This window comes from Tubulanus polymorphus, chromosome 6 (genome assembly GCF_964204645.1).
Source record: "Tubulanus polymorphus chromosome 6, tnTubPoly1.2, whole genome shotgun sequence".
Classification (NCBI taxonomy): domain Eukaryota; kingdom Metazoa; phylum Nemertea; class Palaeonemertea; order Tubulaniformes; family Tubulanidae; genus Tubulanus; species Tubulanus polymorphus.
This window is the reverse complement of record NC_134030.1, coordinates 20,928,761-20,942,724: the sequence shown is the minus strand read 5'-3', so window position 1 is coordinate 20,942,724 and position 13,964 is coordinate 20,928,761. Positions and strand designations below refer to the sequence as shown.

General features: G+C 41.3%; 2 protein-coding genes across 2 annotated transcripts; both read left to right on the top strand.

Moving 5' to 3' along the window:
* The first annotated feature begins 205 nt into the window (after nt 1-205).
* Nucleotides 206-3,576, top strand: LOC141906776 (protein NCBP2AS2 homolog). Its single transcript, XM_074796140.1, has 4 exons — nt 206-303; nt 1,340-1,373; nt 1,543-1,615; nt 3,323-3,576. Exons 1-4 carry the CDS (start codon nt 281-283, stop codon nt 3,469-3,471), a joined length of 279 nt encoding a protein of 92 aa, XP_074652241.1. The 5' UTR covers nt 206-280; the 3' UTR covers nt 3,472-3,576.
* Nucleotides 3,577-4,389: 813 nt separating this feature from the next.
* On the top strand, nt 4,390-5,469 carry LOC141907840 (putative vesicular acetylcholine transporter-A). The gene has a single exon (XM_074797583.1). It carries the CDS (start codon nt 4,390-4,392, stop codon nt 5,467-5,469), a length of 1,080 nt encoding a protein of 359 aa, XP_074653684.1.
* The last annotated feature ends 8,495 nt before the right edge of the window (nt 5,470-13,964 follow it).

Below are 13,964 nucleotides of genomic sequence, written 5' to 3'. Positions count from 1 at the left end.
CTATCCATTAGCGTCACATTAATTTGCATCGCTTGCCTTGTGATCAATAAATATAAATTGAATTTATAGACCTGAAGCGCTTAACGCGCGAAACACTGACGGCACTGAGTTAGACTGGTTGCCGGTCTGTATATGAAATATCGTATGCGACAGGCAACCAGTCTAGGAATTGAGTACGAATAATTTTCGTTTCACAAGTTTCGAACCCCGACACAGTCGACGAAATCGCATAGCGAAACGAAATAACGCAAGTCTACCCCTCTCTCTCTCCCGACGCAACATGCCTCTACGATTCCTAGCGAGGTAAAGTTCACATGCGATTTATTGAATAATTGTGGCTTCGTCCCAGGACACAAGTTAGGCAGCTGTGTATTTTGTCGTCCCGTGATTAATGCGGCAGTACGGTCCTCTACCGAGGAGGAGATATTACGTAATTTACCGAGCGAGGAGATCAACCGAGATGACATGAAAATGAAATAGAACATATTTATTTATTCCTTATCGATTTTAACCATTGAGATCATAATATATCAGTAATAAATGCCTGCTGGAGTCATATTTTACATATTTTTCCGGATATTCGGAGCATCATCTCGGTAAATTACGTCATCTCGGTAATAAGGAGGACCGCGGCAGTATTGTAGTCAGTGTCATCAGAGGGTTAGCAGCTTTCCTTAAATATCTGGGTCCAGTTCCACAGTGGTGAGTTAAGATTTGACCCTGGGTTAAAACATCGAAAATGAACTAACTTTAACTCTGAGTTAACTGTAACTCACAACTGTGGAACTGGGTCCTGGACTGAAGTGAATCTGTCTGTCCAGGCGTGGATCCAGGAGGGGGTTCATAAAGAATGTTAATGTTAAAATCTCTGATAGGGGGCATATACGACATATTGTTTGTCCAAACATAAGATGAGATAGTACCGATTATTTGCTACTGTTCTTCCTCTTTGTCTTGAGTAGGCCTACAATCCTTCAAGAAAAAGATTGAAAATTTTTTTTTTGTAGCTGGGTGGGGGGTCACGACCCCGGAAACCCCCCTCTGGATCCACGCCTGCTGTCGTACTTGTGGCGAGGCCTCTTAGACTTAAAGATACGTCACCACGGTCTAACTGCAGTTTCGGTCACTGAGTGGCGCTAGTGTCATTAAAGAATAGCGTTATGGTTAAGCTGGTTAAAGTACATAACCATTAGCACAGACACCTAAAGTGCAGGTCACTCAGTTATGACATTTGAATATGACATTAAGGGCAACGGCGTGGGTGGGGGAGGGGGGGGCAGCTTCTTAGTAGTGAACGAACATTCCACTGATCATCAATTATTTGCTGCTTCTTTTCCAGATACTTAGCAAATCAGCCTCAGTTGATACAAAAAGTAAGTCTTGCGATCTGAACTGGTGACTTTTTTCTGGAAAATGCGTTGAATAAAAGCCTGACGGTATAAGGTTCAACAGCCTATCTACCATTTAATTGATCTGACAAAAGTTGATGTGAAAATTTGTCTAGAATTGTGGAAAAAATTTTTTGTTTGTTTACTTTTTCAGCTATCAGAGTCGTACCCAATACGCAGGGCCGCACAATTGACTGCTTATTTCTATTTCCGAGGTCGAGCTGTCGGTAATTATATCTTTTTTATATTCTCTGCGATCTAAAATCGGTTAATAAGTGAGGATCCACCAGTAGCTGATCTTAAAATCCCCCTCGAATTACGGTGAATTTACCCTCTAAGTCCCTCACCGCCAGATCCAGACCGGAGCACGCTTGCTCCTATCGTAATTCTCCTGGGGCCGGTTGCATAGTCATGGCTTAGACTTAAGACCAGTCTAAGACCACTTTTTGACTTAAGTTATAGAAATCAACCGATTACAGTCAAAGCTCGTTATACCGCCAAATTCACCTATCGCCAAGAATTCCTTTGTGCACGGTTCATTTGGTATCTGCATGTATGTAAATAGCTCTTGTTGTATCACCTCTCACTCTCCGCCATAACCCCGACGAAATCCTAGAACAGTCCTATTCAAACTCGTAGAAAAAACATTTGTATTATCGCCTACGGATCTTTCCAGTCTTTTGATTAAGAATACATCATGTGGTCGGTGAATCTACTGTGGATCATTCATTTATTACGTACGCATAATATTTGAATTTTTCAACCCCCCTCCCCCTCTGTACGCAAAATCGGCCATTTTATCATATACATTAAGCATTAGGCCTACAGTACATAATTGTACCGACCCCTCCCCCCTTCCCTAATGCGTACGTAATAAATGAATGATCCCCTGCATTTATTTTTCTATTAGGGGATGTCCATAAAAAACGCGTCCGCACAAAATATGGAAAATCTGACCCCCTCTCCGCCTATATCCACATAAAATCCATATCAGTTTGACTCTCTCCCCCTTTGTCCGATGGACAGCGGGCCTTAAGTTTGACACCAGATAAAGTTTTGATGCAGCATTAAAAGACTTAACTTTTATCAACGTATTTACATTTATTCCTTTCACCTGGTATTAGGCTAAACAAAAATGATACCTTGTTTCTCCGCAGCGGCCGGGTCATTTTTGTAAAATATGATAAAATTTATAAATAGTTCATTTCTATAGCGGCCGGGTCTGTTATGGTGAAATTGATCACGATTTTAAAAATAGTAATGTATAGGGTAGATAGGCGGCCGGCCGGGTCAACATTTAAGCTCAGCAGAGCGGAGAAACAAGGTATGAATTTTTTTTAGCCTTATAATTATAACTTGTAAAGTTCTGGTATCTAGTCATTGGAGGATTGAGTGATTTACTTAAAACTTATATCCACTAAAAATGTCCGTAAACTAGTGACCCCCCTTTCAAGATGGACATCCATATGAGAAGTACCCCCTCCCCCCTTGTCCACAAAAGTCCAAAAAATCTGGACTCCTTCCCCCTACAGCATGGATGTCTTTTATCATAAAATTTATGGACGACCCCTTAGTTGAGTTTTAGTTCTTATCTAAATGAAATAAGCTACATTAATACATTTATGCTTCCTAAATCAAGATTTAATTGATGCCGATTCTGGATTTGGTCAATGGTCATGTCCTGTTTACTTTGTCAACTTGTCATTTCGTTATTCCGCCAATATTTTGCTGGCTGGCGTTATTACAAGCTTTGACTGTGCAGAATGTTTTTGCAAATTATCGGACTTGGCCGATTTAAGGAACATGTATCATTTTTAGCCAGAAAAAAATATTTTTTTATCTATCTGCAAGTGTCGGATTTTAACATGTTTATCGATTTATTAATTCAGTGGTTCGGCGATTTCTGTGAAAAGAAAACTGTGTTTATTTTCCAGGCGAAGAAACCCTGCGACAGTTGATGCGAGATACGCGGAAACTGCGCGACTCAGGACGCAACGATCAGGTATCGAACGTCGGGAAAATTTCGAACGAATTTCGAGACATTTTGGATAAGATAAATCGCTGGCAGCGAAAAGGCCGATAGCAGACGGCCGGTGTATAGCGAAACGGACTTTTAAACGTAATCAGGGAGCTATGATTGATGACGTGTACTTCGGAACTAGACAATAGAATAAGTTAATTGTATACATGTACATATATATATATATATATATATATATATATATATATATATATATATATATATATATATATATATATATATATATATATATATATATATAATATATATTGTTTTTTAATTGTTATCTGAAATAAAAGTACATTTTTCAAACGGTATTTTTCGTAACTTGCTTCCGGTCTATTTTATATTCGTCCTGAATGGTCGAATCATTCTTGCATTTAACGATCGTCTACATGTGTTCAGGAGACAAAATGAACTACAAACACCAGACAGATATTTTATCAGCACACTTTCAAAAACAGATCGTCCTCACTTCACATGTGTTCAGTGCTTCACCTGAGACATCTTTAATTGAAAATGAACTACAAACACCAGATATTAGATATTTTATCAGCACACTTTCAAAAACAGATCGTCCTCACTTCACATGTGTTCAGAAATTCACCGACCGTTTAGTACGGAAAAAGCCCAGATGTTACGAAAGCACAAAATTATCTCCATGCGTATTCAAATTGACCCGCTCGCTCCAATTCTTTTATCCCAAATGCCAACGTTGAACTTGAGGACATGTCCGGGTAATGGCGAAATGCAAACACCATGCACATATGCATATTAGATACCACGGACTTTTCTAACGGGCCGACAAGATGATGTATGACGGCACAGCCGGGCGGTTTTGAGAGCATAATAATGTAACAGCGTGACGGTTTCGAATGAAACACGCGCGTCGCGGAAAGCGTGCTCTCCACGCGTGACGCGCATACAGGTCACTACCATATGAGCGTGGATGTTTCTGTAAACTTGCATTAAGAATTCGCTATGACTGTTTCTGCTGAAAGTTGGTTCAATTCGTTTCGCAGGTCGAAACTTCTCGTCAAAATCATCACGTTCGTCGCCTTATTGCTGCACACTTTGACGACGTCGACGATCGTGCCTCTTCTACCGCCCATGCTGGTTAAAATCGGGAGAACTCCGACCGGCGGCAACGCTTCATCTTTCGATTCGTTCGGCGCTAGCGACATCTACGCGCGCAACCTTACGGTAATTAGTAACTTTTCGGGCGCGTTGGGCTACATCGTTTCGGCGCGGTGGATCGCCGATTTTCTATTCACGATAGTGACCGGGTTTCTAGTGGATAGATTCGGTAACCGGTGGCCCATGCTAGTCGGGGTACTGTTCAACATGGCCTCTATTTTCGGATACGCGTTTGTGCCGAATATCGCGAGTCTGATCGTATGCCGCGTTTTGCAGGGAATCGGCGCCAGTTTGACTTACGTGTCCAGTTTAGCGCTGATAAGCGAAACTTTTCAAGACGATTCCGAACGAAATAAGGCGCTAAGCCAAGTTTTTCTCGGATATACTGTCGGGCTACTACTAGGTTACGCAGTCGGGCCTATACTGTTCAGATTCACTAATTTGATGGTGCCGTTTTTATTACTAGGCGTGCTCGCTTCCGTCGACGGACTTCTGAGAATACTAAAACCAGCCGATGACACTAATACGCGTCAAGATGCCAAAAATGTGAAAATTTCAAAATATTGCGTCATTTTATTTGAACCATACATCCTGGCCGGTTTGATTTGTAATCTTTCGTTGTTTTTCGGACTCGGTATTTACCTAGCTACGGGCGCTGATTGGATGATTTACCAACTGCGAGCCGACATGTGGAAAATCGGACTAGTTTTATTTATTAGTTTGTTGTTTATGATATTAGGTGACCTACTCGCCGGTTGGTACAGTTTAAAGCACCAGTGGGTGTGGCTTATTATAGCCTTGTGGTTATACGCATCTGGTATGGCGATCTACCCGGCATGCACTTCGATATGGCACGTGATCGGGACGGAAGGACTAGCCAATCAATTCGCTTCTAGCCCGTGTAACCGATCTACGATTCGGTAGCGCCACCTATGGAGTGACTTTCGGACTGTTCGCGGCTACTGTCGACCTTGGGTTCATATTAGGGTCGCTTTTTGGTGGATTTTTGGTCGACATAATGACATTCGCCTGGCTGTACCGAGCCGAGGCTATTATCGTATTTTTGGCGTCTTTCAGCGCTTTAATCTATCGTAAGATGCCTGCAGCAGCAAAAGACACTGGAGAATATGAGAAATTCCCAGCTGGCGAGAATTACGACTAGAACCACGTCACAAACGTTATCATTCACCTAGTGCTGGTGTGGCAAGTGAGGATCCACCAGGTGTCGCTAGTGTGCAGTAAAATATTACTTACTGCGGCAATAGAGGATTCCGCCTGTGGCAATTACGCATCCACCAGGTGTCGCTTATGTGTCCAAACGATAACAGTATGTACTAACCTCAACATTTTGGCAACTCTCCAATTAAAAAAAAAACGATATAATAGCCACGATCATTGAAGCGTTTTTGGCCCGGGACAACTGTTCACATGGGTGCAAAATGGTTCCGTTTCTGTTTGGCCCGACCAAAAACGCCGGACCAGGCCCGAGCGACTCAATGTTTGTTAAAGCATTGTTAAGTATCGAGTGAGTGGTTTGCGTGAGAACGCGCTCTCTAATAAGGCACGGACCAAATTTGGCCCGAGCCTGATCCGTGCCAATTTGGCCCGGGCCAAATCGTCTCCGTGTGATCGCGACAATTCTCCAAACTTGATGATAACACAGATACTATTGATAGAAAATAAGATTATTTGATAAAATATTTGAACAAAATGAATAGAGAATTGTGAGAATTCTCTCGCCTGCCCTTGAGTTCATACCTACAACAAATTAATGCGAACAACACACCCTTGTGAAAGTCGGTAATAAACATCTTCAGTTGTAGTACAGAATTCAATGAGTCAACTTCTTCTGTTCGGGTCTCTCCCATCTATCTATTTTAACTCCAGCTTTGACTCCTGCGATATTCCACAGAATAAATGGCATTTATTTGCAAATAATGGTATAAGGCATTTGAAATAACTCTTATTTTATGCGAAGTTTAGATTGAATTTCAATGAGTTCTGCGGCCCGATCGTTGTGTCAGCTGTATTTGGAATGGATCGCGATCCCGGGTGGTTTTGCTATGAATTCGGGCGTTTACACAGATTGATTCAGCGATACCTGTTGTTCAAATTTACGACGGATGGAACCTAATCAGAGAACCTAATGCTGTTATACCAGAACAAACCGGACATCCACCTTCATCATTCTATACTAAAACTACGAGCAAAGCAATTATTGATACGCATATTGTATTCTCACAACTATCAGTTCAGGTCTATAGGATGTCTGATTGGAACGTCTCTTACAGAATCCGTTAATTCAAATCCCTTTTTTTATAAGGCGTATTGCCAGTCTAAGAACAAAATCACTTAATCACAAAATCTACATGATTACATCAAAAATATTCTTTTTTCCTCGACAATTTATTATTCTATTTCATTTCATGATTCCCTTTTTGTGCACGGGGAATTGTACCCAATCCTCTTTTTCTGTGGGGGGATCGGGTCGCAACCCCCCTAAATCGGGAATACCAATCTGCGCGCTGGCCATCTCTAGTGGAAAGGTAAGGAGAGATATTGCAAACGTGCAACTATCCCAGCAACGGACACAATACAATGAGAAACAAGAATATTAATTTTAGTAAATTATTTGACGCCTGCGAAAAAAACGTAGACTTTTTGGGATAAGCTAATGTGGAATTGCAAATTTGAAATCGAAGTTCTAAGAAATTTGGGGAATTATGAGAGTTGGTGATTGGGTAGGTGATACAGGCCTTCGACTGTAAATAGTGGTTTAATTTTTCTATCAAAAATTGCATGTTAATTTCACTTTTGCCTCTAAGCTGGTCTGCAACTTCATTGCCTCCATGGCTGAGGAAAGAGCTCTTCTGATATCTGCTTCATCATGACTTTGGAGCCCATATCGTGTGGCCTAGCCCGGTCGGTTTGACTACCACTCGACAAAGATCCTCGAGTCTGGGTTGAAGTGGAGTCATTTGAAATAACTTGTTTATTTTATTCTGTATGAATTGGTCTGTGTGTGACATCCTGGCCTTACTGTATGGTATGACACATCGATCTCTGTGTGTGTGTTTGTGTGTGTGTGTGTTTGTGTGTGTGTGTGTGTGTGCGTGCGTGCGTGCGTGCGTGCGTGAGTGAGTGAGTGAGTGAGTGAGTGAGTGAGTGAGTGAGTGAGTGAGTGAGTGAGTGAGTGAGTGAGTGAGTGTGTGTGTGTGTGTGTGTGTTTTTTTTTCTCAAAAATTGACAGCCCAAAGTTCTATTTTAGCGGGCAATTGTACACGGGAGCAGTTTTGTGTTTCTGATATACAGTACATAGTTAGATCCGTTGGATGCGTCGCCATCAAACGAACTACTGTGCGCATCGATAGACCGCAAGTAAGAAAGCGGCACAGGCACGCGAATAGTAGACTACGATGATACCTTGTTTCTCCACAGCGGCCGGGTCGGTCGTTTTTTGTAAATTCCAATAAAATCAGTTCATTTCTATAACTGCCGAGTCTATAAGTGTTAGGTTGATCATGATTTTTTTTTTGAAGTTATGTACAGGGTAGATAGGCGGCCGGCCGAGTCAACTTTTTAAGCTCAGTGCAGAAATGAGATACAGCGGGCAGTTCGCGACTCGGTAGAGATATTGTCGCAATGTTTTATTCACCCAACAAAGCACAGCCGTGCAATATCATAAACTCGCATGCATACTTTAACAGCAATCTGAGGAGGAGATTTGAGAATTAACTTTTGTAAGCGAGAAAAATTAAATCAAAATCTACAAAAAAAAATGATATGAATGCACTATTTCGGGTTTGTCTTTCTATTCTAATACACAACTAAAATAACAACTGTTTCCAGCCAGGTAATACAAGGTACAGGGAAGAAATCAAACCGCAATTGGAAGTAATTTGCCCCGACTTTCTGAGAGTGATTTCAACTTTTTTCTTTTAAATTTTGGGACGAGATTTGGTTTCCAAAACTGAGCATCAGCGACTGGTTTGTTCCAGCCGCTTGTGAACCACTGGTGATTTCAGCTGTTTTTATAATATCATCCACAAATCCTTATGAATTGTTGTTCGTGTTTCAGGCCAAGTTCAAGTTCACGGAGAGTAATGTAAAACTTAAGTAAACTCTGTAGGTTACAAAAACCAACAATTATCAACGAACTTTACGTTCAATAAAAGTGTGAGATTGTCGAGTCAGAACATGCCCGTACTTGACCGAATCGGAGGACTCTGTTCTCAGAGCCCATGACCGAATTAAGCATAAGCACATTAACTGAGTTGAAGAGGTTTTGAAGGAATATTTCCCACGCTGTGGATGATTATCAATCTATTCCAGGCGTGATTTCCATTTACGCGGTATCATTGGAATGTGTCACTAGAAACGACAACAAACTCTTGGCCCCGTTTTTCCAGGTTCAAGGAGTGTTACATATAAACATTCAAAAGCGGGCTAGACATGTTGTCGCTCATCACATACCACGACGTCAAATCAACAACTGAAACTACGCGAGATAAACAGGTAAATAACTGAAACTACACGAGATAAACAGGTAAATAACAGAAACTACACGAGATAAACAGGTAAATAACAGAAACTACACGAGATAAACAGGTAAATAACAGAAACTACACGAGATAAACAGGTAAATAACTGAAACTACGCGAGATAAACAGGTAAATAACAGAAACTACACGAGATAAACAGGTAAATAACTGAAACTACGCGAGATAAACAGGTAAATAACAGAAACTACACGAGATAAACAGGTAAATAACAGAAACTACACGAGATAAACAGGTAAATAACAGAAACTACACGAAATAAACAGGTAAATAACTGAAACTACACGAGATAAACAGGTAAATAACAGAAACTACGCGAGATAAACAGGTAAATAACTGAAACTACGCGAGATGAATAATTGAAACTATATGCGATAAACTCGATGAGCTTCTATATCAGTGTTTTGAATGAATGCGGGTTATCTATTTACAGTTGTTACGATGAAGTTGTCAATTGTTTTACTGATCGCTGTATTGAGGATACAATGTATTCACTCAGAGGTTTCAGGTGCGTAGAATAGCTAAACCATCGTTGCATCAAACGATCTACAGCCTACATCCCGCAGCCCACTCTATAGCCTGTAACATAGGGGGCCTGATATTACAAGCTCTGCTTTCCTCTGGTTGCCTTGCTATTATTTTGCATCAGTTTATTGTGCAATACAAATCAATTATCTTTTGTCATTTTATAAATCTGGTATTCATCGATGTAAATTATTCAGGAAATATATGAATAGGTAAATAAAATCTTCATGACAGAGAAAACCTTCCGAACGCTTCTGTCGGTATGAAAAATCCTAGGGCGATTTTTCAACCAAAAAGATATCGTGGTGATGAGTCGATAAGGCGCCTGAGGCAGGCCTGAGGGAGTTCGGGTTCCGCCTGAGGGGATGCTGGGTGCCCTGCCTGATTGTGGCACAGGGTATGGTTTGATATCTGTTTTTGTTTAGCTCACGATTGATTTTTATTTTCAAACGAACAGGCCCAGGCGGAGGCGCAGACGAGCTGGTGTTTGTAGCAGACACCGGAACCAATGATGACGTCTACAAATACTGGACAGAAACGCAAGCATCGCAAACTACATCGGAAGACACTTCTTGCGCATGCGCCTGGAGACAGGAAAGTAACGTGCCGTGTGTAAACTGCACGCGGAAAAGTCCCCGAGTTGATGCTTGGAAAAACGTGAACGAGGTGTGTACGCATCCCAGCGCGTCATATTGGACGTCAAGCGCTACAGCTTCTGACTGGTGTGATTAAGAGTCACAATGCACGGCCATTTGGCGTATAATATGACGTAGATGAACATGTTAGTTGTAAGCCGTCAGCGGCGGATCCAGGATTCTATGTAGGGGGTGCACAAATCCAAATATGGGGTCCTCTCCCAGAAACTTTTTGAAAATTAGACCGGCACGGAGACGCGTTCTGGGTACGATCAGAGTACGATTTAACTCGCAATTTGAATAGTGATTTTCACAACTTTCATGAACGATCTAGGACTGCCGTAAAAAGCGCTGGTAATGGTAAACGACGACATCAGTTTACGCATTTTCACGTGCTTGTCTTCGTTCTCACGGAAAGGTCAGTTCATAGAATATTAGCAAGGACTTTAGGGGGATGCACGTGCTGGAACAAAAGTGGGACCAGGCCTGAGCCATAACACTTTAGCAAGGGTGAGATGATCGAATGTTGATTAGTTTGTCACGGTATTGTTTGTTATCGGGTGAGCGATGGACGAGTTTCCTAAATCGGCACGGTCTAAGTTTGACTCGACGGTTCTGATCCGGGCCAAATCGCCTCCGTGTGATCGCGGCTAACATATCGAATATTACCCAACAGTGTTGTAACGTTCTGTTATAGGTAAAAGTAGTGATGTATAGCAAGTGTAAGGAAGTAGCTTTTATACGATTTAATGCACAAGGAACTGATAAAATCACTTGGTTCGACGTGACGAAAATCATAAACAGTTCATGGGCGGATTTAACAGCAACAACTTCACTAAGTTCTTCTATAAAAACCGTGTTTAGCATCGATGGAAAGTAAGTAACGTGAAATTATTACTTTAAAGAATTCTAACAATCGACGAAAACACTCCTGAAGATGAATCGAAATTCTAAAAAATTCGAAATGAGTCCAACACGTTTCCTTGGGCTAATCTCTTCGACATTTCGACAACATCCCGTTGCTATCATCTGCTGTTCATCCTTGGTGACTAACTATTTGGATATAGTCGAAACAATGTCATAAACTACTAGCTCAAGGAAACATTACAGACTCTCTCTAAACTTCATTGCTATCGCGGTATCTTTTATTATTGATGGGGTACCGGCAACGCTACTGTGGCAAGTGAGGATTCCGCTTGGTTCGCTAGTGGCCCGGTGTAAATTTTAAAAAAAACTTCCAGCATAGGTTTTTCGCGTATAATTCAGACTTTTATTTAGGAAATCGCAAAACCTGGTATGAGTACATATTATACATTGTGCAATATGCCAACCGGCATGATTAGTTCATACAACTGCCACCAGGGGGTTGTGAAAGCACCGTATTCGTTACCCTCAAAGCTTTGATTTAGTACATCTGAGTACTTTGTACGTATAGTAGCCGTCATATCCGGGAAATGTGTTGACCCCTAGGTGGCGCATCTTTTTCAAATTCAATTTCGTAAACTGATGAGACTGATTTCGACGAAATCTCTGTACGCTTCCAAGTACGACATCTAAACCAGCTAGGCAGAAAACCCGTTATCGCTGCTTTGCAGCTATATTTTTCACTGGTCGCATAAGGCTTTTATGGGAGCTCGTTGAGAAAATCATCTCATAGGCCTATGTCACCATTGGGCTTCCGTACGTTAACACGTATTGCAACCATGCTAAACGTTATAAGGCCTTTACTAATTGGAAATCACAATCATGCCACATGTACCCCCCCCCCCCCCAATGATTACAAACCCCTGGGTCCGCCTCTGGGAGATTCCTGGTCGTGGCCGTAAAACGTCATCAGTATGTGTGTAGGTATAAATATCGAATTACCATTTCAAACTCGCAGGAATAACTGATGACGTTGTTTCTGATATAACTGTTACCAACTTATCTATGATGGACCGATAGGTATATATTGCTTTATCAAATAAGGCGCCATCAAATTATTCCTTGTTTCCTTATATTTAGTCCGCACAGACGAAATTTCTTTGCGCTGAAACAATATGGTGGTTGCACAAATGACAGGATTTGGATGGTGTTGATAAATGGTCCCGATACACGACCTCCTGGAAATACGTGCGCATATGATCAAGACTATGGCGCTCTGCCTTACTTCCTCTATTCACCAAGTAACTCAATGTCACGTATGTAGTTTTCATATTTATTAGACTGGTGCCCGCTCAATTCATTGGACTAGTGCCTGCTATCAGCCAATTGTCTGTATTCTGCCTTACTTCCTCTATTCACCAAGTAACTCCTTGTCACGTATGTAGTTTTCATACTTATTAGACTAGTGCCCGCTCAATGCATTGGACTAGTACCCCCTATAAGCCAATTGTCTGTATTCTGCCTTACTTCCTCTATTCACCACTTAACTCATCTTCACCCGTCAAGGGATTCGAACCCACTACGCTAAAGCTGTTCCCCGAACCCCTTGACCTCACGAGTCGTTGGAGTCGTTACTAGCCGACCAGAATCCGGTCGTACCAATCAGCGCATGTAACAAACCGACAGTAGACTTCTGTTTGTTTTCCCGTTAAATGGACCAATCAGCGAACGTTTTACCGAACAAGGAAGTATTTCGCAAATCGATATATGACGTCATGCGCAACAGCGCCAGTAATGAAATCACGCTTCGTGAGGCCAGGGGGCTGGTGGAAGCGAGTTCGGGAGTGATACTGGACCCCTGGCAAGCGAGGATGCACTTAACTCATTGTCACGTATGTAGTTTTCATATTTATTAGACTGGTGCCCGCTCAATTTATTGGACTAGTGCCCGCTATCAGCAATTTTTTGTATATCACTACACGTAACAAATATATATTCATTCTTTTTTCAGGTCCCAACGGCCTATCTCTTGCCGACACGTACGCCATCTTCATTAAGTAGGAGACGTTACTTTTCGCTCATTGTAAAAATTACTTATGTCAAAAACGCTGTTTATTTTATAAAGCAATGTACGATAATATATTTAAAAAGGAAATACAAGATCGCGTAATTACTGATTCAGAGTGGTCCTGATGTTATTTAGATGAGCTGTCCCGTGCTCGAACCCAATGATTACGGATACTGATTCGGAATCTTACTGATGCTCAACAAACGCCATGAATATGGCTAGTGAGTAAGGGAAAATTGGGGGGTTTAAACCAGGGGCACGAGGCATGAGGTAGATAGGTTTTTGGGTAAAAAATGTTGCGTAAAATATTACCCAGCCGTGGCAGTGGCTGTCTCCACAGTGTATCTACGTTGGTCTAATGATCCTAGTGTAACCACCCACCCGGACACGTTCATTCAAATTCGCGTGACTTTTGTGTTACATCAGACACTAAGGTTCTTGGTGAAGGTAAAATATATTGGGTACTTTTTTTCTATATAAATAATGAATGATAATGCACTTGAAAATCGTGATTGATTCTGCCATTTTTGTAGAAGATTAAAGATAATTAATTACTTTTATAACAACAAGGAAAGAGATAAAAATGTTAAGTGTAAACTATCGTACAGATAAAATTTTTTATATGAAAAGATGTGTAGGTTGTGGTGAATTAGAAATTTATTCAGAATTTTATAGAAGAAAAGGAACAATTGAAGGTTTAATATGTAAAAGATGTACGCGTGAATTGCGAAAAAATTGTAGAGAAAGGAGAAAAGAAGATGAAGAGAC

Coding starts and splice junctions, on each gene's coding strand:
- LOC141907840 (XM_074797583.1), top strand. CDS start 4,390: ATGACTGTTTCTGCTGAAAGTTGGTTCAATTCGTTTCGCAGGTCGAAA.
- LOC141906776 (XM_074796140.1), top strand. CDS start 281: ATGCCTCTACGATTCCTAGCGAG. Junction 1,374..1,542: donor AGCCTCAGTTGATACAAAAA/GTAAGTCTTGCG, acceptor TTACTTTTTCAG/CTATCAGAGTCGTACCCAAT. Junction 1,616..3,322: donor TTTCCGAGGTCGAGCTGTCG/GTAATTATATCT, acceptor TTTATTTTCCAG/GCGAAGAAACCCTGCGACAG.